This window comes from Lepidochelys olivacea (genome assembly GCF_965140295.1).
Source record: "Lepidochelys olivacea isolate rLepOli2 genome assembly, chromosome: 2".
Taxonomy (NCBI): domain Eukaryota; kingdom Metazoa; phylum Chordata; order Testudines; family Cheloniidae; genus Lepidochelys; species Lepidochelys olivacea.
The window spans coordinates 10,052,993-10,075,456 of NC_140412.1; the positions used below are offsets into that span (position 1 = coordinate 10,052,993).

Consider the following 22,464-nt stretch of genomic DNA (forward strand, 5'->3'; position numbering starts at 1 on the left):
CTATTATTCCCATTTTACAGATGGGAATACTGAGGCAAAGTAAACTTGCCCAGGCCCACACACAAATCATTGATTGAGCCAGGATTAGAACTGATGATTTTTTACTCTACCTTGTGCTATTTCTTCTTCATCTGGATAATATCTCAGCATGCTTAGGTTATCTGTCTTGGGAACAGAACAATGTGACTTGCCCCACTTGCTGGGGGCCACATTTTCAAAAGAGCTCATCATCTAGTCTGGCCACTTGTTCAGTGTCTTAATGGAAACTGAGCTCTCTTGAAGACTGAGTTTCAGTTGTGGGTGCTGAGCTCTCTTGAAATATCTGACTCTAGTCTGTGATATTACTCTTTTACTAGTGAAGATACTTAACTACGTAGTGAGATTTTCTGGTGATAATGTTAGATGGTCTCACACCCAAGTTTTAACTGTCTAATTGCCTATGTGAAACAAGCTGTTGGTCTGCCTCAATCTTGGTAAACAAGTATCCACTATACGCAACCACTCTCATAGCTGATTTTAATTGCCCCTCTCTCCCCCCACCCCTTTCCCAAACTCAGCAAAGAGGCTAAAGATTAAGGCCCCAATCCTGGAATTTACAATGCATCGGCAGATTGTTGTGCCCACATGGAGCTCCATTGAAGTCAGTGGGGCTCTGCATTGGCAAAGCAGTTGGCCTACACATTGTAAATTGCTGGCTTTGATCAGCACTAAACATACACTTGCACAAATGAATGCCTTAATCAAATTATTACTTGTCGCTTTCTTTTCAGAAGATATATAGTAATTTTGTCCCAGATCCAGCAATGCACTTTTAAGCATGTGAGTAGTCCAGCTGATGTCAGTGAGACTAATGTACTTAAAGTTAAGCATGTGCTTAAGTGTTTTGCTAGTTTAGGGTCATCAAGACTAAAAGGACGCATTTTTGAGGATCTGAAAATAAGTGAAAAATTAATTTAATGGAAGTAAGTGAGAGAGATTTCTAAAAAGTCTTTTTTTCTGATTGATAACAAAATTTATAGAAAAGGCTCCTGTAGCTGGTTAAAATGTCTTATGATCTGATTCTGCACCCATTTAAGTCAGTGAAAGTTTTGTTTTCTACAAATTCGATGAAAGATTAGTCTGAAAAATTACTGTTAAAAGTGATATTGTTAAAGTGCTGTATCTTGGAATCTAAAAAAAAAGCTGATTTATTCCCAGTAGTTACTAAATTGCATTCAAAGAATCTTTAACTCTGTTAATTGTGCACAAGTTATAAAAGAATCCAGCCCACCATTCACTCTTACAGAATGTCACTTTTACATTAAACATTCATAAGATAGGTAACAGCTGGTAATCACTAGCAGCCTTTGATGCTAAAGTCTGAATGGAAAATGCATGTATAGGACCTTACATCTTAGGGGTAGGAATTGAGGCAAATCAGAACAAACTTGAAGGACTTACATCATAGAATCATAGGGTTGGAAGGGACCTCAGGAGGTCATCTAGTCCAACCCCCTGCTCAAAGCAGGACCAATCCCCAGTTTTTGCCCCAGTTCCCTAAATGGCCCCCTCAAGGATTGAACTCTCAACCCTGGGTTTAGCAGGCCACTGCTCTAACCACTGAGCTATCCCTATCATATCATGTATAAAAAGCTATTTGTTTTTCATTACTCAGGATCATTATCCTTGTATTATAATGGCAGATTTAGCACAGTCATCCATATCCTTAATATTATCTCTCCCTCCACCCCACCCAAAATCTTTTCCTAACCAATTTAATATTTTTTTCTCTTTATTTACCTCATCCTGTGACTGTCCCTCTACATTTATCTTGCACATTGCCAGGAAATTCTTGCTAGTTACAAAGACTTAACCTATTTCACTCAACAATAAAACTGATTACTATAAAATGTACAACAGTAGAAATCTCCAAAATACCCTCTGTAGAAACCATACTGCATACTTATGTCAGAATAGAATAAAATCATCTAGATTTACAATTATATCCTAAAATATTATAGGTTACTTAGATAAGGCCTTCAGTTATTCAGAGTACTGTTTGAGTGTGAGAAAAATAGATCCACAAAATCAACTTTAAAATGACATGGGGTATTTTTGTGTTTAAAATGTATTTGTTTCTCTCTCAGGGTCCTTCTTAGAATTGTAATATAGTTTCATCCCTGGGATTGAAAGGGAGCAAGATTAAGAAACAGATGCTGTGAGTGACCCAGAAAATAGATATTAAAATTATTTAAACCCAAGAAGTATAATCTTTCCTTTATCCCAGTAACATTTGTATGTAAAAATAGAAATAATAATAGGAACAGAATGAACACACGCCAGGATTAATTATCCTGTGAGGTGCCCAGCATCCTCAACTCAATTTAGCTCAGAGAGAGGTAAGGGGGTCAACTCCATAAGCAAGAAGATGATGTTCCCTGGCTATCTAAGTAGCATTTTTGAGCAGAAAAGAATTTTTAATCTCATCTCTGCAAATAGTGCATAGTTCTGTCATTTAGGCCCTGGTCATTGCACACTTAATACAGATAGTAAAGTTAAGGCATGTCAGTTGTCAGTGAACTCAATGGGACAACTCATGTGAGTTGCATGTTCGCAGGATCGGGATTTTTGTATTGGGACATGCGAAATTAATTGTATTGGCTCAGATATCATCACCAAGATATGCTTCCATTGGAGCAGTTGTTATGGTGACTTGAAAGAGCTGTTGTTTTGAGAATGCTTCAAAACCACAAGTAAATGAATGTTGTTATCTTGTTTTGAAGATTACCTATTCAGTTAATTTGGATTTAAAATGAATATTTCAAAATAACATTTTTCAGTAGAAGTGAAGCTTGAACATCCTAAAGCTTTTTACAAAAGAAAAACTGATGCTGCTTCTGTGTGCTGTCTGCAACCTGTAAAAAAAGTATTTATAAAACATACCATAGAAAAAGAAAATTAAAGATGATGTCTTAGCCCAGGAGGCCTCCTTCAGGCTGTATCAACAATATTCTCATTTTTCTACACCCAGAGGAGAAACGATTGGCTGCTATATTTTGTTTATTTCTGATTTTGAATATAGATGAAGTACAAAAACAATCTTTTAAATCCTTCTTTTAACTGGTGGGCAGGCTATTTCATAAAATATTTACTGAACATTCTTTCTCAGCTTATGCGTTAAATAGAAACATTTAATTACTGTGCATCCTATTAATGATGTGGTTATTATTAAAGGCTTGAGTCAGTCAAAATTACATTCAGCTTCCCCAGTGCGGAAGCCTACAAAAGAGTGTGAAACCCTGAGAAAATCCTTTGTGTGGCTTTTCATAGGTTTCTTTGTTGCACAAGCCAAATACATTTTTAAAGCTGGAAGCAATTTGTTTCCTCTGCATCACTTAACATTGTGTCCATAGTGTGCCACCTTTTCAGCAATGTTAGAAAATGCATACCAAGGTTCAGATTAGCTGGTCATCTGTTTTTATAATTATCTATTATTGTAAATTAGAGTAATACTTTCAGACTGATCAAGTTTAACTTGATGTTCTAGATGTAAACGTAATGTAAAATATGTTGGTTATAAATATTTAATCTTTTATATTTTTATTAATTCATGAACACTTTCATGTTCCCAGTGGTTTTTTAACTAAATATTGTGCTTAGCTAAGCATCTGTTACTGTCTCTTAAAACACATACTGTAGTTTAAGAAGTGTATTTGTGATTGGTTTCATTTTTATTATTTGAGATTTCGCTCTTGCAGGAAAATCCAGCTATGGCTGTTGCAATCAAAACATGTAAAAACTGCACTTCAGACAGCGTGAGAGAGAAATTCTTACAAGAAGCCTGTAAGTTACGAAACATTTCCTTTGGTCTAACTTTTGGAAACAGTCCTTTAAAACACTTTATTTCTTTGCAGGTTTCTCTTTCTTGAGGTCCGTTTAGCTTTTTGTGCCACATACTATTGATACATTTTTAAACATTTTATTAATACGCATGAGCTTGGTCCTGTCCTTTGATATGTGGCATACAGCTCTGCTTAAATCTTAAAAATCAGCCATTTTGCTTATCTGATTTTCCAAATTAAATGGTGCTGCGTGACACATTTAAGACTTCAGGAAAGAGACCTTTTTGGAAAGTTAAGTGAGACTTAATACCCCATATCCTCCTTTCCCCATTAGATATTACAAACCCTAACCCATTGCAATGCATCATAACAAACTCCAGAGGGACAGGTCTTTCTGTTTGATAGTAAGATTGCAAAGACTTTATGCCACGAGAAGGGATTTGTTAAATTGTTTGGGAGACCATAGGGGCCTACATTTTGAATATTTGGAGCAAAAATTTCATCATAACCTGAACTCACCATGTTAACAACATCAGCATTTATGCATTCAGAGGAAGGCTTTGCAGATCTTTGTGAGTGTGTTAGCCCTGGTCTACACTAGGACTTTAGGTCGAATTTAGCAGCATTAAATCGATGTAAACCTGCACCCGTCCACATGATGAAGCCCTTTATTTCGACTTAAAGGGCTCTTAAAATCGATTTCCTTACTCCACCCCTGATAAGTAGATTAGCGCTTAAATCGGCTTTGCTGGCTCGAATTTGGGGTACTGTGGACACAATTCAACGGTATTGGCCTCCAGGAGCTATCCCAGAGTGCTCCATTGTGACCGCTCTGGACAGCACTCTCAACTCAGATGCACGATTGTTTGCTGTTGCTCTGACGCAGGGAGGGGCGACTGAGGACACGGCTTACAGAGTTGGCTTCAGGGAGCTAAAATCAACAAAGGGGGTGGCTTTACATCAAGGAGTATTTCAGGCAGGACTTCACGGAGGGTTCCAATAAGAAATGGTGCACCTAAGTTATTGTTCTTATTGGAACAAGGAGGTTAGCCTGGCCTCTAATTGATACATGGCTAGATTTACCTCGCTGCACCTTCTCTGTGAGTGACTGCAGTGTGACCTAGAGGAATGAGTCACCTAGATGGGGAGCGGGGGGGAAGCAAATGAGTACAAAACAAGTCTGGTCTATTTCTTGTTTTGATCCACTCCATCTATCTTTTACATCTTTGGCTGGCAGCAGACGGTGCAGAAGGACTGCATACCATCCACATCTCATGGCTGCTCGGCAGAAGATGGTACAGTACGACTGCTAGCCATCCTTATCTCTTGCCTGCCCGGCAGAAGATGGTACAGTACGACTGCTAGCCATCCTTATCTCTTGCCTGCCCGGCAGAAGATGGTACAGTACGACTGCTAGCAATCCGTATCGCCTGTCTGCTCACCATAAGACGGTTCAGTAGGACTGACTGCAGGACTAAAGAGAATGACCTGGTCAAGTCACTCCAAATTTAGTCCCTGCGCCCATGTCTGCCCAGGCGCTCCCAGCCGACGTGGCCAGGAGCACCTTGGACACAACGAGGACGGCTACCAGTCGTATTGCACCGTCTGCTGCCAGAAGGCAATGGGTTGCTGCTACTGTGTAGCAATGCCGTACCGCGTCTGCCAGCACCCAGGAGACATACGGTGACGGTTATCTGAGCAGGCTCCATGCTTGCCGTGGTATGGCGTCTGCACAGGTAATTCAGGAAAAAAGGCTCAAAACGATTGTCTGCCCTTCCTTTCACGGAGGGAGGGAGGGAGGGAAGGGGGGCCTGGCGATATGTACCCAGAACCACCCGCGACAATGTTTTAGCCCCATCAGGCATTGGGATCTCAACCCAGAATTCCAATGGGCAGCGGAGACTGCGGGAACTGTGGGATAGCTATCCACAGTGCAACGCTCCGGAAGTCGACTCTAGCCTCGGTACTGTGGAAGGATTCCGCTGAGTTAATGCACTTAGAGCATTTTCTGTGGGGGGACACACACTCGAATATATAAAACCGATTTCTAAAAAACGACTTCTATAAATTCGACCTTATTCCGTAGTGTAGACATACCCTTAGAAAATGTATCCATAAAAGTTCAACTGAATATTCATAATTGGGTGGGATGGGGCTGGTGGGGTTAACCTCCAAAAAGAATTCCTAAGAGATTTTCTTTCCTTAACATCCTGTTTTGTAAAATAAATTGATATTACAGGACATAGAACTGTCTTATTTCACATTCTTCTTGTTCATTGCTATTGTACGCCTATGAGATCATGTAAAATCACTGTATTGCATCAATATATTGATTGTTTAAGGCCAAAGGTAAGAAGACATTCCTATTCCATGTCAATCACCTTTTTAAAATTCTCTGTACAAAATTGCTATGTTCAATGCTAAAGGTTTATTCTTTTTTGAGTGCAAGATTTTTAATTAAAAACATGGTATGTATCTAGCTGTGTGCTCCTTTTTAGTCACTGTAGGAAACTCAGGTATTGTTCACAGTACTTACTAAGCAAACAAAGAGAAGGTTGTTGAAACATGGTAGGTTGATGCTTCCTAACAATACAGAAAAGAATGATTTATGTATGAGAGAGCTTCTGTTTGCATCTTGAACATGGCAAATCAGAAAAGGCCAAATAGTAAACAGATGAGCATTGGTTTTTTAGTAGAAACCTAGAAAAGATTCTTTCCTGAAAGAAGAAGATCAGTCTGTGTTAGGTCATTTTGTCCATCCCTAGGCCCATGCAGCATGGCTCCCACAGTACATGCTTGACACAATCTAGTTCTAAGTGATTTGCTTTCCATCACTTTCCCTAGTTGACTATTTCACAGTGACCTCATCCTTCTTTCATTTTCTATTCTTATGTTCTAACTTTCCTTGCCCTGTCCCTTCTTCTCAGCCTCTCACTCTCATCAGGTTAAGAACATAACATAAGAATGGCCATACTAGGTCAGAACAAAGGTCCATCTATCCCAGTATCCTGTCTTCCGACAGTGGCCAATGCCAGGTGCCCAAGGGAATGAACAGAACAGGTAATCATCAAGTGATCCATCCCCTGTAGCCCATTCCCAGCTTCTGGCAAACAGAGGCTAGAGACACCATCCCTCCCCATCCTGGCTAATAGTTACTTCCTTTCCCATGACAAGAATCCTTTGGGTCTCCCCTATCATTTAAAAAAAAGAAAGAAAGAAAGAAAAACACCCTTGGCACCATCTCCTGCTCAAACTATCTCCCAATCTCCTTTCTTTCTCTGCCTTGTCTCCAGATTCATTAAACGTGCTGTCTACAATAGACCTTTGGAGTTCCTTTCCTTCAATTCTCTTCTTGACCCTTTTCAATCTGGCTTCCATCTTCTGCACCCCACTAAACTGTTTTTCCTAAAGTCTCTAACAATTTCTTGTTGGTCAGATATTGGACCTGTACTCCATCCTTATCCTCTGTGACCTTTCAGAAGCTTTTTTGTATTGTTGTCCTTTCCTACATCTTGATATTTTGTCCTCCGTTGGCTTCTGTAGTTCTGTTCTCTCATGATTCTCTTTTGAGCTCTGTGAACCATCTTTTAGTGTCTTGTTTGGTGAGTCATCCTCCTTCCCTCTCCCCTTTTCTGTGTGTGTCTTTCAAGGCTCCATTCTTTGCCTCTGTTCTTCTCCCTGTACAGTGGCTTTGACTACTGTTTTTGTGCTGACTCATAATTCTACCTTTCTACTGATGAGCTAGCTTACTCCCTCCTTTCAATCTAGTATTTCACCCTGTCTTTCTGACTTTTCATTGTGGATGTCCAGTCATCTTAAACTCAACATTTCCAAAACTGAGCTCTTGATTTTTTCCCCTCAAGGCTTTTCTTCTTCCCTTTTCTCCCTCACCATTGATTATATCTTCCCAATCATACAATACCAACCATAATTTGGATGTCATCTTTGACCCTGTCCTCTGTCTGGACCCACGTATTCAGACCCTTTCAACATCTTTCCACTTTTTCCTACACAACAGCTCTAAAATCCAGTCTTTTTCCTTTCTGTCCAGACAGTCAAAATTCTCATCAAAGCCCTCATCGTTTCATGTCTTGGCTACTGTAATGTCCTCCTTTCTGACCTTGACTTCTGCAACCTTGGCCCTGGAACGTCTATTCAGATTACTGCTGCCAAGATAATCTTCTTGGTTTACTGCTCTGACCACATCAGCTCCCTCTTGAATCCCTTCACCAGCTCCCCCTTCACCTCCACATAAATACAAGCTTCTTGTCTTTACTTTTAAGGCCCTTCACAGTGTAGGCACTCCCTACCTGGCTTATCTGTTAACCCATTGCAAAGTTGACCTGCACTGTGTCTCTGCCAGCATTCCCAGCCTTAAACATACTATCCCATCTGCATAGGAAAATGTTCTCGGTAAATATCCACACAGACTCTTCCTTATCCTTCCTCCGATCCTTTCTTAAGACACTCTTCTTCTGTGAGGTGATGCATATAAACCCAAGTTGTTGATCATGGATGGGCTGGTGACAAGCTATTGTTGTTCCTTTTCCCCTTCCGTTCTTTTTCTGTTTCCTTATTTCCTTAAAAAAACAACTTACAATCTCCATGTAACTAACACAGCTGGGCCAATTCCTCACCATACTAATTTGTTTGTGGGTATGCTTGTATCCCCATTCATTCCCTTTCACTTGTGTGTGTCTTCAGATCGTTAGCTCTCTGGGGTAGGGATTGACTCCTTTCCATATTACTACAGTGTCCAGCACAGTGGATCCCAACCTCGACTGGACCCACTGGACACTACCATAATTTTAATACTTACAGTAATAATAATTTACAGGTGACAGAGCTGACTCTGGTTTATGTTGCTTCAAATGTTTCTGATTTCGATTCATAACCTGTGGGGTTTGGGTTTTGTTTTTTGAGGGGAGAGGGAGGCTTGTTTGGGTTTTTTATGCTGATACAAAAGTGATAGTGCAGGTCCTTTAACATGAAAAATGACCCAATGAAAAATTATTGGAGGTGAGAAAATGTTTAAGATCTACATCTCTATCTTCAATAGCTTTTTTGTTGATGTCTTAAACTCATCTCTTTATTTCACAAAGCTGCATGTTAACATTAACACCTCTGTATATAATTAAATTGCATATTGCCACTTCAGCTGCTAGTTTTTCAGAGGGCTTTTTCCATCTTCCACTTGCTATAATGAATAGCTTCTTCCTCCAAAATATTCATTCTTTTCAGATGCTAGTGATGAGGGAATCTTGTCTTTAGAAAATCATCCCCAGGACAGAAAATTGGATAAAAAATATACTAATGTGAGAACTAGGTAGTACACTGATAACAGTAACTTTGCTTCTCTGGAACTGGGAGATTCAAGCAAGCAAAATCAATTTGATTTAATTCGTAGAGTACACCAGAAAAAAAGTCTGTAGTATTGAAAACTACCAAGATCCTATCAGACAAAATAATGAATTATTATTTTTAGCAGTAACTTCGTTTTAAGGAAACCTCTCTGGTCAATTTAAGCTGCTTTCCTGCTTCATAATCAAATCAGTACAATGTATTCCACATTAATAAATCTGATCTTTTTTTAAAAACTGCTTTGGGTGTGATTATCACAAGAGCACTCGGAAGCTTTCAAGATCATGGTGTAATCTGTTCCTAAAGAAATAAATTGTATTTACAAAAAGTTAAGACTGGAAGTGAATTTCAGTGGAGTCCAAGTAGCTTTGCCCCCTCCTCTGACCTTCAAAAGAGACACTTAATTTGCAAAAATTGTCTATTTCAAAAAAGCCTGGAAGTGAATGGTTAAGGGAAGGGATCCAGCCACAAATGCAATGTAATCCGTTATCCATTATCACCCAACTCGACTTACCCCACTAAACCTACCTCTACTTACACCTTTGTTTTGTTCTGTGAGAGAAGTATGCTGCTGTATGTATACTGTTAATTTCCTATATTGTTTAATAAATGTATTGTAAAAGCTTCAAAGGGAATATAATCACAGGGCACCTCGTTATATCTAAGTTCTATAAGTTTTCTCATAGAGGGGTGCAATATTGAATTATTAACTAGACCATACTTATTAATATAATAGGGATGATTATTATAAAATGTGTTGATTATGTGACAGCTGTGTGGAGGCTGAGAGGACACCCCTGGACTAACCAGACTATGGTACAAAAATCCTTAATTTTTGCAGCATTAATCTGCTGTTTAGCAGCCAAAAGTATACAAAGTTTTTTTATTTTTGGCACATATTATGTAAACTAAAGTAGACCATTTAATTTGAGGGACGAATATACATATCTGTTGAGCCACCACAACAGTGTGAGCTGCAAAGATAAAGGAAATATAATTTTAAGATATATATTTTAGGAAACTTGCTGTGTGTCATAAGATCAAACCTAATCAAAAGGCTGATGTTTTTTCTTCATCTAGCAAATATTATCTCCCCCATAGCATTAGTAACTAAGGTGTATAACTATGACATGAAAGGTGTTGTTATTGCACTGCTGGGAGTAAAAATAAGTTAATTATGCCCTCGCAAATAAAATCTGATGTAAATCAAATCATTACATGAGATTTTCCATGGGTATCATAGCACTGAAATGCATTTTTATGTGGTTATTGAGTTACACATTTTACTTTTCCCTTTACCTTCTAACAAATAAGAAATTGAACTATTCATAAATTATGTTCTTCAACGAGTAATGTCCCTGTTGGTGCTTCATGTTAGGTGCACATGCACCCCTATGCTTCTGATCAGAGATTTTTGATAGCAGTGCCTGTTCTGCCCATGCATGCGCCCTACATGTCCTTGTGCCCTATAGCAAGGCTATATAGGGCTGCATGGGCAAACCACTGTCACATCATTCTCAACCACCTTTGGCAGAGATGAAGTCTAGCATGTGCCTGTTTGCTGTGTACCTGTTTCCCCATTTTATTAGTGTTTAACTGTATAGTTAGTTCTTATTAGTCGTAGGTTTAGTATTTCATAGTTGGAACCTTTGTTCCCCTTTTATTAAAAGAAATAAATTTTTGTTTTTCTGTTTCCCCTATTGAGGGGTTTGAACAACTTTTCTTCTGTTGGGGATGCCAGGCTCCTTGAGATTTAAAAGGTGCCTTTCTTGTCAAGAATCAGTCTCTGTTAGTGATGGACACTCCCACAGCATTCATTGCTTGAGAGACTCACATTCCCTGCTAGTGTAAAATCTGCTCTTCTTTTAAATGGATATCCACTTAAAAATAAGGAAATTAAGTATAGACTATTAAGGATGAAAGAAGCCTAAAGACTGGCTTCGGATCTGGGTACAGGGAACCCCCCTGTACAGAGACCCTCCACATCTGCCAGTGCCCCATTGTCTTCGAGATCAAGGCCACTGAGAGCGTCCAAGAGGAAGACAGCACCGAAATCCTGGTCTCAAGCGCTCTCCTGTAGGAATTCCAATACCCAAAAGACGTGAACATAAGAATGGCCATACAATGTCAGAATAAAGGTCCATCTAGCCCAGTATCTTGTCTTCTGAGAGTGGCCAATGCCAGGTGCCCAAGAGGGAATGAACAGAACAGGTAATCATCAAGTGATCCATCCTCTGTCACCCATTCCCAACTTCTGGCAAACAGGCTAGGAACAGCATCCCTGCCCATCCTGGCTAATAGCCATTGATGGGCCTATCCTCCATGAACCAAATGAGCCTGAGTCTCTGCTCCTTGCAACTTCTGGATGCCTATTGGTACTGAGATCAGCTTGGTCACTGACTGCTTATGTTTCTGGGAGACCTACCTCTTCTCCACCTTCAACTATCCATGAGGATGGGTTGTCACCTCTGATACAACATGTGGAAGAGCATTCTGACTCGGACTCTGAACTTTGTGTTCAAGGATCTCCAATTTATTCCAGGAGGCGTTATTCCCTGTTGCAGATGCAAGGCACCAGACCTCTACCTTCCAACAATTGGGATGACCAGCATTGGATTCCTTCCCCATGTCTTGTCTTATCTCCTTCACTGGCCTTACTGGGATCCATGGGCAATGTATTGCCAGCAATTTCAAGGGACCTCAACTCAGTCTCACTGAAAACATAGAAGACCTTGTTCCTCGTTACTATCCATCCCTCTTCCCCATTCTGAGCCTGAGAAGACCTTTGAGGAGCAAGAGGACAAGAGCGGACAAAAAGATTACCCCCCTCACAAACATCTCTTTGTCATCACTGGATGAGGCAGTCATGCCACCACTGCCATCGTTAGCTGACGACTTTTGGCAATTCCAGGACCTGATGAAGTGGATTGCTGACAACCTGCAAGTATCCTTGGAAGGAGTCCAGAATTCCCATCACAAGCTCCTGGACATCTTACACACCTCTGCCTCAGCATGGGTGGCACTGCCAATTAATGAAGCCCTGCTGAGCCTGCCAGTTTCATCTAGCAAACTCCAGTAATGGCCCACCCCTACATGCAAGTTGGCTGACACACACACACACACACTACCCAGAAAACCCATTCTCAGCAAGCAGGTATTGGTACAGGTCCTACACTCACTCACCTGGTGGATGAATCCATCCAAAGTTTGTTCAGGAATCCCGTTCAGCCAGAATCCCCCTACAATTGTATTAACATCGGAGGCTTCTCTTTTGGGATGAGGAGCACATTTTGGTCCTCAGACAATCCAAGGCAGATGGTCACAACAGGAACAGCACTTACACATCAATCTATTGAAGTTAAGGGCAGTCAGAAATGCTTGCCTCCACTTTCTTCCCCAGCTCAAAAACAAGTCCACCAAGATCATGACAGGCAACACAGTGTACATGTATTATATTGATTGTCAGGACGGAGCATGTTCCTCCTCACTCTGCACCGAAGCAGTAAAGCTTTGGAACTGGTGCATAGCCAGTTGGATAGTCATCTCAGATTCTTATCTCCCAGATGTACAAAACCCCATGGTGGATGACCTGAGCAGACGTTTCTCCCTAAATTACGAATGGGAGTTGGACTCTTAGTCCTCAAAAAAAAATCTGTAGCTTGGGGTTTTCCAGAAATCAACCTTTTTGCCAGAGCAGCCAACACAAAGTGAAGGAAATTCTGTTCCAGAGTCGGGGCTCGATCCCCAATCTCTAGGAGATGTTTTCCTCATTACATGGACAAAGGGTCTTTTCTGTGCATATCCTCAACTCCATTGCTCTTGAAGGTCCTTATCAAGATCAGACTGGACCAAGCCAAAGTCACTGTCATTGCACCAACTTGGCCAAGACAAGTTTGGCTTCCTTACCTGATCAAACTCACCTCTTGCCCTCTGTGTCCCCTCTAATTTTTTCCATCCATGTGCAGAATGAATTTTATTATGTGCACCATATCTAGGTAATGTGTGGATGTGCGCCAATAGTAGAAACAAAAAACCTAGATATATATATTTTTTTTTAAAACTTGTCATAGGGATAATTACTCTAGCCAGGACAGGTTAGGCATTTTAGAACTCACTACTTAAAGAATTAAATTTAAGCATAAGAGAAAAATAAAAATTATGAAATGAATAGACCAGTCAAAACACTAAAACGCACTTTGAAAGAAGTATCAGGTAACAACAACAATAATAATACAAGTATGTGTTGGGAGGTGAGTGTGAAAAACGGTGTGTGTGTGTGTGTGTGTGACAGAGAGAGACATGCACTGCCACTTTAAGTACGCTGCCCTTTTAAGTAGATTGGCACTTAGCAATCTGAAGCCTGCTTGTTTAGACACAGCAACAGCTGCCAGCAAGCTCCCTCCGTCCTGAGCCCTGTCATGTGTCCCCCCGGTCTGCAAAGATGGGGTACACGGGAGGGAGGATGGGGACACCCTGACATTAGCGCCCCCTCCCCCTGCTCTGCACAGCAAGCAGGAGGCTCCCAGGAGCAGCTGGCCAGGGGCTCCAAGGCAGAGGGCAGGAGCAGCGCAGCAGTGGAGGGAGGGACACCTGAAGTGCCTGGCACTTGATAGCCTGCTGGGCAGCCACCCAGCTGCGCAGCTTAGAAGGAATTTAACTAGTCCTCCATTGTGGCTCCTAATCAAACCTTGACTGTTGTCTCATGATGTGGGTTAGACCCTTCATGCCAATTTGAACGTTCTGCAATTACAAGCTTAGTTCCACAGTGGTTCTCATGACTAGAGACCACATGTTCATTGGAAGTACAAAAGATATCCTATTAAATAACAAAAAGGAATCTACTATAGCCTTTGGTTTAACTGGCATCATCTTTCTCCTATCCAGTCTTATCTTTTCTTGATCTTGGATTACCTGTTGGAACTGAAAAATTCAGGCCTTTCTGTAAGTTCCATCAAGGTTCATTAAGCAGCAATAACAGCTTTCCATGTGCCAGTAGAAGTTTTCTAAGTATTTGCTTATCTGAGTACATTGAGATTCCTAAATCTTTTCCTGCAGAGTAAAACCCCTACACTGTTTTGGGATCTCAACCTGATTATTAACCATCTTATGAGACAGCCCTTTGAACCATTAGCTATGTGCTTTTTGCTACAATTGTCTATGAAGACAGCCGCATTGGTGCCCATCACTTCTGCTTGAAGGTTTGGGAAAATGGGAACTCTAATGGCAGATCCTCCCTTTACCTTCTCCTTGGAGAACAAAGTATCTTTAAGACCTCATTCAAAGTTCTTATCTGAGGTGTCCTCTGAATTTCACATCAAGCAAACTATTCACCTTCCTTCCCCCACCCTCTACCCTAAGCCTCATCAGTTTACATAGCAGTCTAATTTTCATACACTAGATGTTAAGAGGAAATTAGCATTTTACTTGGACAGGATTAGGCCATTCCGGAAGACCCCTAGACCAGTGGTTCTCAACCAGGGGTCCAGGGCCCTGTACGGGGCCATGAGCAAGTTTCAAGGGGTCCACTGAGCAGGAGCAGTTTTAGACTTGCTGGGGCCCAGGGCAGAAAGCCTAAGCCCTGCCATGCAGGACTGAAGCCCAGGGCAAAAGCAGAAGCCTGAGCAACTTAGCTTCATGGGGGCCCCTGTGGCTTGGGGCCCCAGGCAACTGCCCTGGTTGCTACCCCTTAATGCTGGCCCTAGCTTTTATATATAGAAAACAGTTGTTGTGGCACAGGTGGGCCATGGAGTTTTTATAGCATGTTGGGAGGGGCGGGCTCAGAAGGAAAAAGGTTGAGAACCCTCTCCTTAGACTCTTCATTTCTACTGCAGACCTAAGGGAGCCCTATCTCCACTTGGAGACTTTTTAAATGGATCTCTGGATGTATTATTGCCTATTATGGTTTTGCTGAGGTTACACCTCCCCTAAGAGTGACTGCATGCTCTACTAGATCACACTCTACATCCGTAGCTCTACTCAATACATTCTGGTTGCTGAAATCTGCAGGGCTGCAACATGGTCCTCGGTGCACACATTTTCTGACCACTTCATCCTAATTGACTCTGCAAAATCAGATGGGGCAGTAGGCACATTCAGTAATGGACTCTGTTCTGAAACTCCCATCTCCTTAACGGGCTACTGCTACGGAGTCACCTAAATTGGAGCACCCCCAGGGACACTACTTGAAGAAGATGATGGAGAGATTACTCACCTTTGCGGTCACTGGAGTTCTTCAAGATATGGTCCCTGTGGGTGCTTCGCTACCCACCCTTCTCCCCTCTGCTTCAGAGCTGCCTCTGTGGGCTTTGCCGTAGAGAAGGAACTGAGAACGATTTGTGTGCACACCCCAATATAGCCTAGGTATAGGGCACGAGGATGTGTAGGGTTCATGCCTGGGCAGAAAGGGTACTGCTACCAAAAATCTCCGATCAGAGGTGCAGGGGCACATACACACCTGAAGTGGAGCACCCACAGGGAGACACATCCGGAAAAACTCCAGTTGCTGCAGAAGGTGAGTAACCTACCATCATACGCCATTTAAAAATAACGAATACTCTGTGGTTGGTCAAGATATACATTATACCTTGTAGTTATTTACATCAATGTAAAGAGAGTATTCTGATCAGATAGCGTTTTAGACTCACTCTGCATAGGTGCAAAAGAGTAGACAATATTCAAGGCAGTGGAGAATCACACCCAAAACAATCTGGTTATATGTCCTTACATGACAGTTGGTTCAGACCTACAGTAAAAGCTAGTTAAATGAATCCTCTTTTATTACAAAAACATTTTTCATTTAACAGCTATTGTTTTAACAGGCAGATTTTGTATTTAATGAGTAAATCTGCTTCCTCCTTTCTAGTAACAATGCGTCAGTTTGATCATCCCCACATTGTGAAGTTGATTGGAGTTATTACGGAAAACCCAGTCTGGATAATCATGGAGCTCTGTACACTAGGGGAGGTATGATAAATTCCCAAGTATCTTCTTTCTTCTTCCCTCTTATCCCACAGACACTTTCATATGGGATTGGGGAACTGCTTATTCAGTCTAATGGATTGGGTTCTAAATATTACACTCTAAGGCAAATTCATCAAACAAGTGAAGTCCGGGATCAAATCCAGCCATGGTGGAATTGGGCATAACTCCACTGAAGTCAAGGGAATTAGCCTGTTTACATCAGGGTTGATTTAGGCCATGGTTCTCAGAGATACTTTGAATTGCTTCTATAGTGTGAGAACTAATGTCTGTGTCAAGTAAGAGGTGCACATGGTGATATAGAATAGAAAGAATGTTACTGTGAATTATTTAAAATGTATGTGCTTCAGACCGTGACATCTGGACACAAATGGTTCAGTTTAAAATATTGCGTAGAAGAGGTTTCACAGCTCCATTTCCTTAAATGATTATGGAGTATAGTTTAAAAAATAAGATTAAGAATATCCACTTTTTTGTTGTCTTTGTTGAGAGATATGGGAAAGCATATTATGCCCTTTTTGCTTTTTATTCCAAGAAAACTGAGTTCATTTGACTTGTCATGCAGTTACAGCACTAATAGTCATTGCTAAAGGCACCTGCCTTTCAGCTGATTTATTAATATTTAGCACTGCCTAGGTAGGACCCTCATTGGTAGCAGCCTCCTACAATAACACTTATGTGCACAGTTAATGTCATCGCAGTAATCGTAGTTTTGAATTTGTGATTATATTAGAATTTATTTAGCAAGGTTCTGTAAAGCCTTAATATGTTAGTGTGTCTGGAGGGTGACATTTTAAATAAGCTTTATAAACAACATTTGCAAAAATATGTATACCATGCTGTTTGACACTAAAGAATGCTGGAGTAGCTTGCATTATGTGACAGGTTTCAGAGTAGCAGCCATGTTAGTCTGTATTCGCAAAAAGAAAAGGAGTACTAGTGGCACCTTAGAGACTAACCAATTTATTTGAGCATAAGCTCAAATCTGATGAAGTGAGCTGTAGCTCACGAAAGCTTATGCTCAGATAAATTGGTTAGTCTCTAAGGTGCTACTCGTACTCCTTTTCTTTTTGCATTATGTGAGTGTCTCATAAGGAAAACCATAGCAGAAAGATATCACAGTGGAATCATCCACATTTCTTAGCTAATCCTGAATGGCCTTTGTTGAGGTTTGCTTGGTGCTATTGTAAGTGAGGCCATTGAGCAGGTTCAGACCTATGCAGCATTTTCATTAATACAGCACAACTATAGGTGATCTCTGCTACTTCATGAAGTTTCACCTACTGTAAGCAGTTTCTATCTGCAATTGTTTCACCTCCGGTAATGCAGTTGATAGCATCTTCAGGAGTAGGGATCTTTTCACAGTACATAGTCAATGCGCCTACATTTCTTTTTCTGAATGTCCCTTTGTTTTTAATTCTAACTAATTTTCTCTGAATCAGACATTTCTGAAAGACTTCAGAGGTGAAGTAATTACATGGTTTATAATACAATATGAAAATACCTGAATAAAATAGATTAAACTATAGTTTGTTAGATTTGTCCAAAATGGGTATCGCAATTTATTTCCATTCCTTTATTCAGAGATTCCACTTCTTCCCTTTAGTTCCCAAATCCTCCTTCTCAGCATACAACTTTCTTCTCAATCTTTATTTTAATCCTCTAAACAAAAGCCAGTGCTACACTGTTGTGGTATAATTGCCTTTCACTAGACTTATTTTTCTAGACAATTTATGTCGTGTTTTAGTTCCTCTGAGCTAAATCCAGGCCTCTAGTAAAATCTGTGCAATTATAGGCATAAAGTAATGCTGCCCAAGAAATATTGATTTGCCCTGTGTTCAGGCTGGCCCAGGTGTGGGTACAAACCCCATGCAGTTACCTGCTGAGACGGTTCATGCCAGCAATATGAGCAGTTCCCAAGGAGTGAACATGTGGAGAGGTTCAGAAGCACCTGACCCAAGTGGGCCCAGCAGTGTTTGAGCTCTTTGGCTTCAAGAGAAGACAGAAGTGGGGTGCAAAAATTGTATCCCACTTGACTACCTCTTGTCATACATTAAAGACAGCCTGAATTTAGCCCAAAGAGTGTGTGTTCTGTATGACAACTGCCTTTCTTTTCTATTCTAGTTTAAAGGGGAGGATTGTTTACTGTTAAATGTGTAAACCTCATTAGAGATTTCTCTCTCCTTTGGATTCATTTTTAATTTGTCATGACATCTCTCTCTTTTCTTCTTTTTTCCAAAAGCTGAGATCATTTTTGCAAGTAAGAAAATACAGTTTGGATCTGGCCTCTCTGATACTATATGCTTATCAGCTTAGCACAGCACTTGCCTACTTAGAGAGCAAAAGATTTGTACATAGGTAAGATTATATCTATATGAAAACTTTCAATTTAAGGAAAAGGATTAACAGATTATTAGACAAATATCTGGGCTGGCAGAGTTGCTGGATATTAGATATGTTCACTAGAGGGAAATGTTTACAGCACAGATCAACGTTCTCTAATGGTTTCAACTATTTTCTTGATTTCCCCAATAAGAAAAGTGTGTCACATGTAGAACAGTATTTTGAGACTTTTAAAAAGCCACCTGTATGTGTGTTTACATCAGCTTCATGTTAGAACTTCATGAATTTTAGAGAATCCACGACAAAACCACATTTCTGACATAGACTACCAAGGGTGACACCTGCTGGGCCTCAGCTATATTGACTTGAAGTAAGTGCCTGGTTTTAGGAAGAAGACTGTGGGTTACCAGCTGCTCTTTTGCTTTGCAATGCCGACATTTTTCAAAGCTGCAAGTCAGCTGTAATCTTCAAAATATGAAAAATCATATCTGCGAGAGCAACAGGCTCATCCTGAATTAAAGAACAGGGAAAACAGAAATGTTTCTGTAATGGAAATACCTATGTTTAACAAACAAGTGAATTTTAAAAACACATACAAGAGAGGGGAATTTTAGTTTAAGTAAGTTAGTTGTGTAGGACAAGAAACAGACCATAAGTCCTTCATCTCTGGCACTGTTAAATACTGCCAACAATTTTCTACATGCAAATTCCATGTATGCCAATTTGGACTTAAGCGTTTTATTTGTATAAGTGTATAAATTGTGTATGTTTAAGTGGCATATTATCTTGTAAATGGCCGAGGCCAGTGAGGACACAGATAGGCACTAGAATTTTGACCAAGTGGCTGTGACTTTATTAAAATCTCTATCAGCAAAAAATATGTCAAGGCAGCTGTCCTGGAAGCTGTGATTTTAATGGAAGAAAGCAGCTACCCCAAGCTGCCATTGGTTTTCACTCACCTGCTTCAGTGCTGAAAGCCAAAGCTCCTAACGTGCCCGAGGCATAACTAGCCCACTTGAATCCAAGGCCTGCAGTCCCATATAGGTAACTGAATGAGAAAACCTCCAGGCCTTGCCATGAGAACAATAGCCTCCCTGCAAATCCAAGCCCTTCCTGCAAAGAGCATGAGTTGATGCCTGCTTTACACGAAAGACATTACTCCAATTCCCGACCTCTGCGATATCAAAGATTTTCCCTTCCCCCTGCTTCCCCAACTAATTCTATTCTAGCTACTAAGACCTACCACCTAAATTTTTGATCCAGTGACTGTAAATACATGGACTCTGAAACCTGCATTTATTCAACAAATATTGTGTGCCCATGCAATGTGATAATTGCTTGTGCAAATTGCTGGTTAACAAAAGCTAGAAATAATGCTGGTCCTGAAAGTGTCTCCACCCCTTTTCCCAGAGTGATGGTGAATGCAATAATAACTTTATCACATAAAAATGTAATTACTCATAAGGGCCATATTGTGACCTCAGTCTTTCTGTAAACTTTTCACTGTCATCAGTAGGCAATCCTGTTGGGTGTCATTGGTTGTGTACAACTCTAACTTTATATTCTTGGCCCAAACACCATCATAAAAAATTTAGTTTGGTTCACTCCACTGTGTTAGTTGATACCTCTGGTCTGTAACAAAGGTTCTGTGTTTTTAAGAAAACCTGAATCTAAAAAACAGGTGACTACAAACGATAAATTTCTGGTTTGTTTGGCAGGGATATTGCTGCTAGAAATGTGCTGGTATCCTCCACAGACTGCGTGAAATTAGGAGACTTTGGTTTGTCCCGATATATGGAAGACAGTACTTACTATAAAGGTAAGGAGCCTGTACTTAGTGGACCTAAACTACAGAGGCAGGTCAGTGAGCTGATTTGCCAGTCACAGGAATTGAGTGTGTGCTAAGGAGTTGAAAGGATCAAAACAATTAGTTTAAGGAAATCTGGTTAATTACATAAAAATACAAAGTAAAACAGTTTAACAGATGCCAATAAATTCACATACACAGCTGTTTAAAAAAAATCACATGGTTAAGTTAAATAGGTGAAAGACAGGAAATTCATTTATGGGTATAATTCCAGTTTGGGGGCGGCATTATACTGCTTTCTTTGCAACTCTTAGGACTTGTCTGCATGACCATTTAGTTCACAGCAAGCTGGAGTGTGAATCTGCCCCTCACTAGCCTGCCAACATTAACTGCCCATGTGGACCCTGCTGATGCACACTAAGAGTTTGTTAATATGCTTTAATCTGCTCCCATTTCAAAGCAGAGTAGATGAAAGCCCACTAACGAACTATTAGGGTGCATCAGCAGAGTCCACCCAGATGGTTGGGTCCACAGGGACAGTTAGTGCGCAGCCAGTGCAGGGTAGATTCACACCCCAGTTTGCAGCAAACTAAATGTTCATGTAGACAAGCCCTTAAAGTATCAAATATTATCTATGGTTTTGAAACTCATTTAACAAATACCCATATTCACGCCACAGCCCAAGTACCTGAGGGTGAGTTCATGGGGACCTGCAAATTGTTTTCAGTGAGTTTGAGATAGGGACATTCATTACACACAAGGTTTGAAATATACATTTTTTTCCCTTTGGGGTTTCCAAGACTGAAGATGACTGGCTTGAACTCTGATGTGATGCCCCACAATGCATGATATATAGCAGGGGTTTTCAAACTTCAGTGCACCGCGACCCACTTATGACAACAAAAATTACTTCATGACCCCACCTGAGCTACACTGCCCCGGGTGGGGGAGGGAGCCAAAGCCCAAGCCCCACCGCTCTGGGCAGGGGGGCCAAAGCCGAAGCTCAAGAGCTTCAGCCCCAGGCAGGGGGCCTGGAACCTGAGCCGCGCCACCCAGGGCTGAAGCCCTCGGGCTCTGGCTTCAGCCCTGGGCAGTGGGACTCGGGCTTCAGCCCCAGGCCCCAGCAAGTCTAAGCCAGCCCTGGGTCCTTTGGGGTCCCGATCCACAGTTTGAGAACCGCTGATGTGTAGGGACCCTGACAGGAAAATACAATTTGTTTATAGAGGGTCAAGTAAGTAGCATTTTTAGTGATAGGGTGCACATTTAGGAACAATGTTTATAATTTTTTTTCTCTCTCAATATGTAAAAATATTTTAAATGTTTCTAAATTTGCAGCATACTTTAAAAGCTCCTTACCTGGCCCCTCCCCCCATTCTCCAGTAGGGCTTCTGGTGTCTGTGATGTCCATAATAATGTGAACAAAATACCTTCATCTACTTTCTCACAAAGGTGAAAGGAGAAATTTACGTGAAACCATCAAATATTTGTTGCATTCTTTTAAATTGAACAAACAAGCAAACTTTTTCCTGGTTCAGTTAAAAAACAGTTGCTCCGTATGTGAGATTGTATATGGCAGCTTCAAGCTTGGTACAAATAATTGCTAATTGTAGGAGTTTAAATACCTTCAGATAAAAAGCATTAACTTGAAACAGGAATGGAAAAGCTCATCCAATGTATGTACGTTTAGGGTATATCTGTGCAGCCTGTGGCAATGAGTCTGAGTCGAGGATGACAGACTCAGCCTTCTGAGGCTCATGCTACAGTTCTAAAAATAGCCATGTAGACATTGTGGCTGGGGATGGAGCTCAGGTTCTAAAGCCCATCCCTCCCTAAGCTTCAAAGCCCAAGCCACAACATCTACACCACTGTTTTTAGCACTATAATGTTGATCGCTGTGTAGCTGTAGCCTTAGCAGCAAATCCTGCTCTTCCTTTCCAATAACAGGCGGCCCTGCCTCCAGTAAAACTACGGTGGTTCTGTTGCAATTGAGATTGCAGATTTCCATGACTCCTGTAGGCTGAGTGAGGAACCCTCTGAAATGGTGCTGGAGGAGTCTGTTCACAACACTGCAGGTCTACTAGCCATTATTTCTTCCTCACCTAGTCACTCTTACAGGAAAGAATGTGCAGGAGCCAAAGGGCAAGCACAGAGGTT

General features: G+C 41.0%; 1 protein-coding gene across 9 annotated transcripts in view; it reads left to right on the top strand.

Annotated features, from left to right (window-relative positions):
- PTK2 (protein tyrosine kinase 2) overlaps positions 1 to 22,464 on the top strand; it is a 384,113-nt gene that overhangs the window by 291,404 nt on the left and 70,245 nt on the right. For all 9 annotated transcript variants that reach the window (XM_084620432.1, XM_084620429.1, XM_084620430.1 and 6 more), the window contains 4 exons: positions 3,738 to 3,822; positions 16,045 to 16,145; positions 18,403 to 18,518; positions 20,222 to 20,322. In XM_084620432.1, the coding sequence (XP_084476558.1) occupies positions 3,738 to 3,822; positions 16,045 to 16,145; positions 18,403 to 18,518; positions 20,222 to 20,322 (403 nt within the window). The remainder of the gene's footprint in view (positions 1 to 3,737; positions 3,823 to 16,044; positions 16,146 to 18,402; positions 18,519 to 20,221; positions 20,323 to 22,464) is intronic.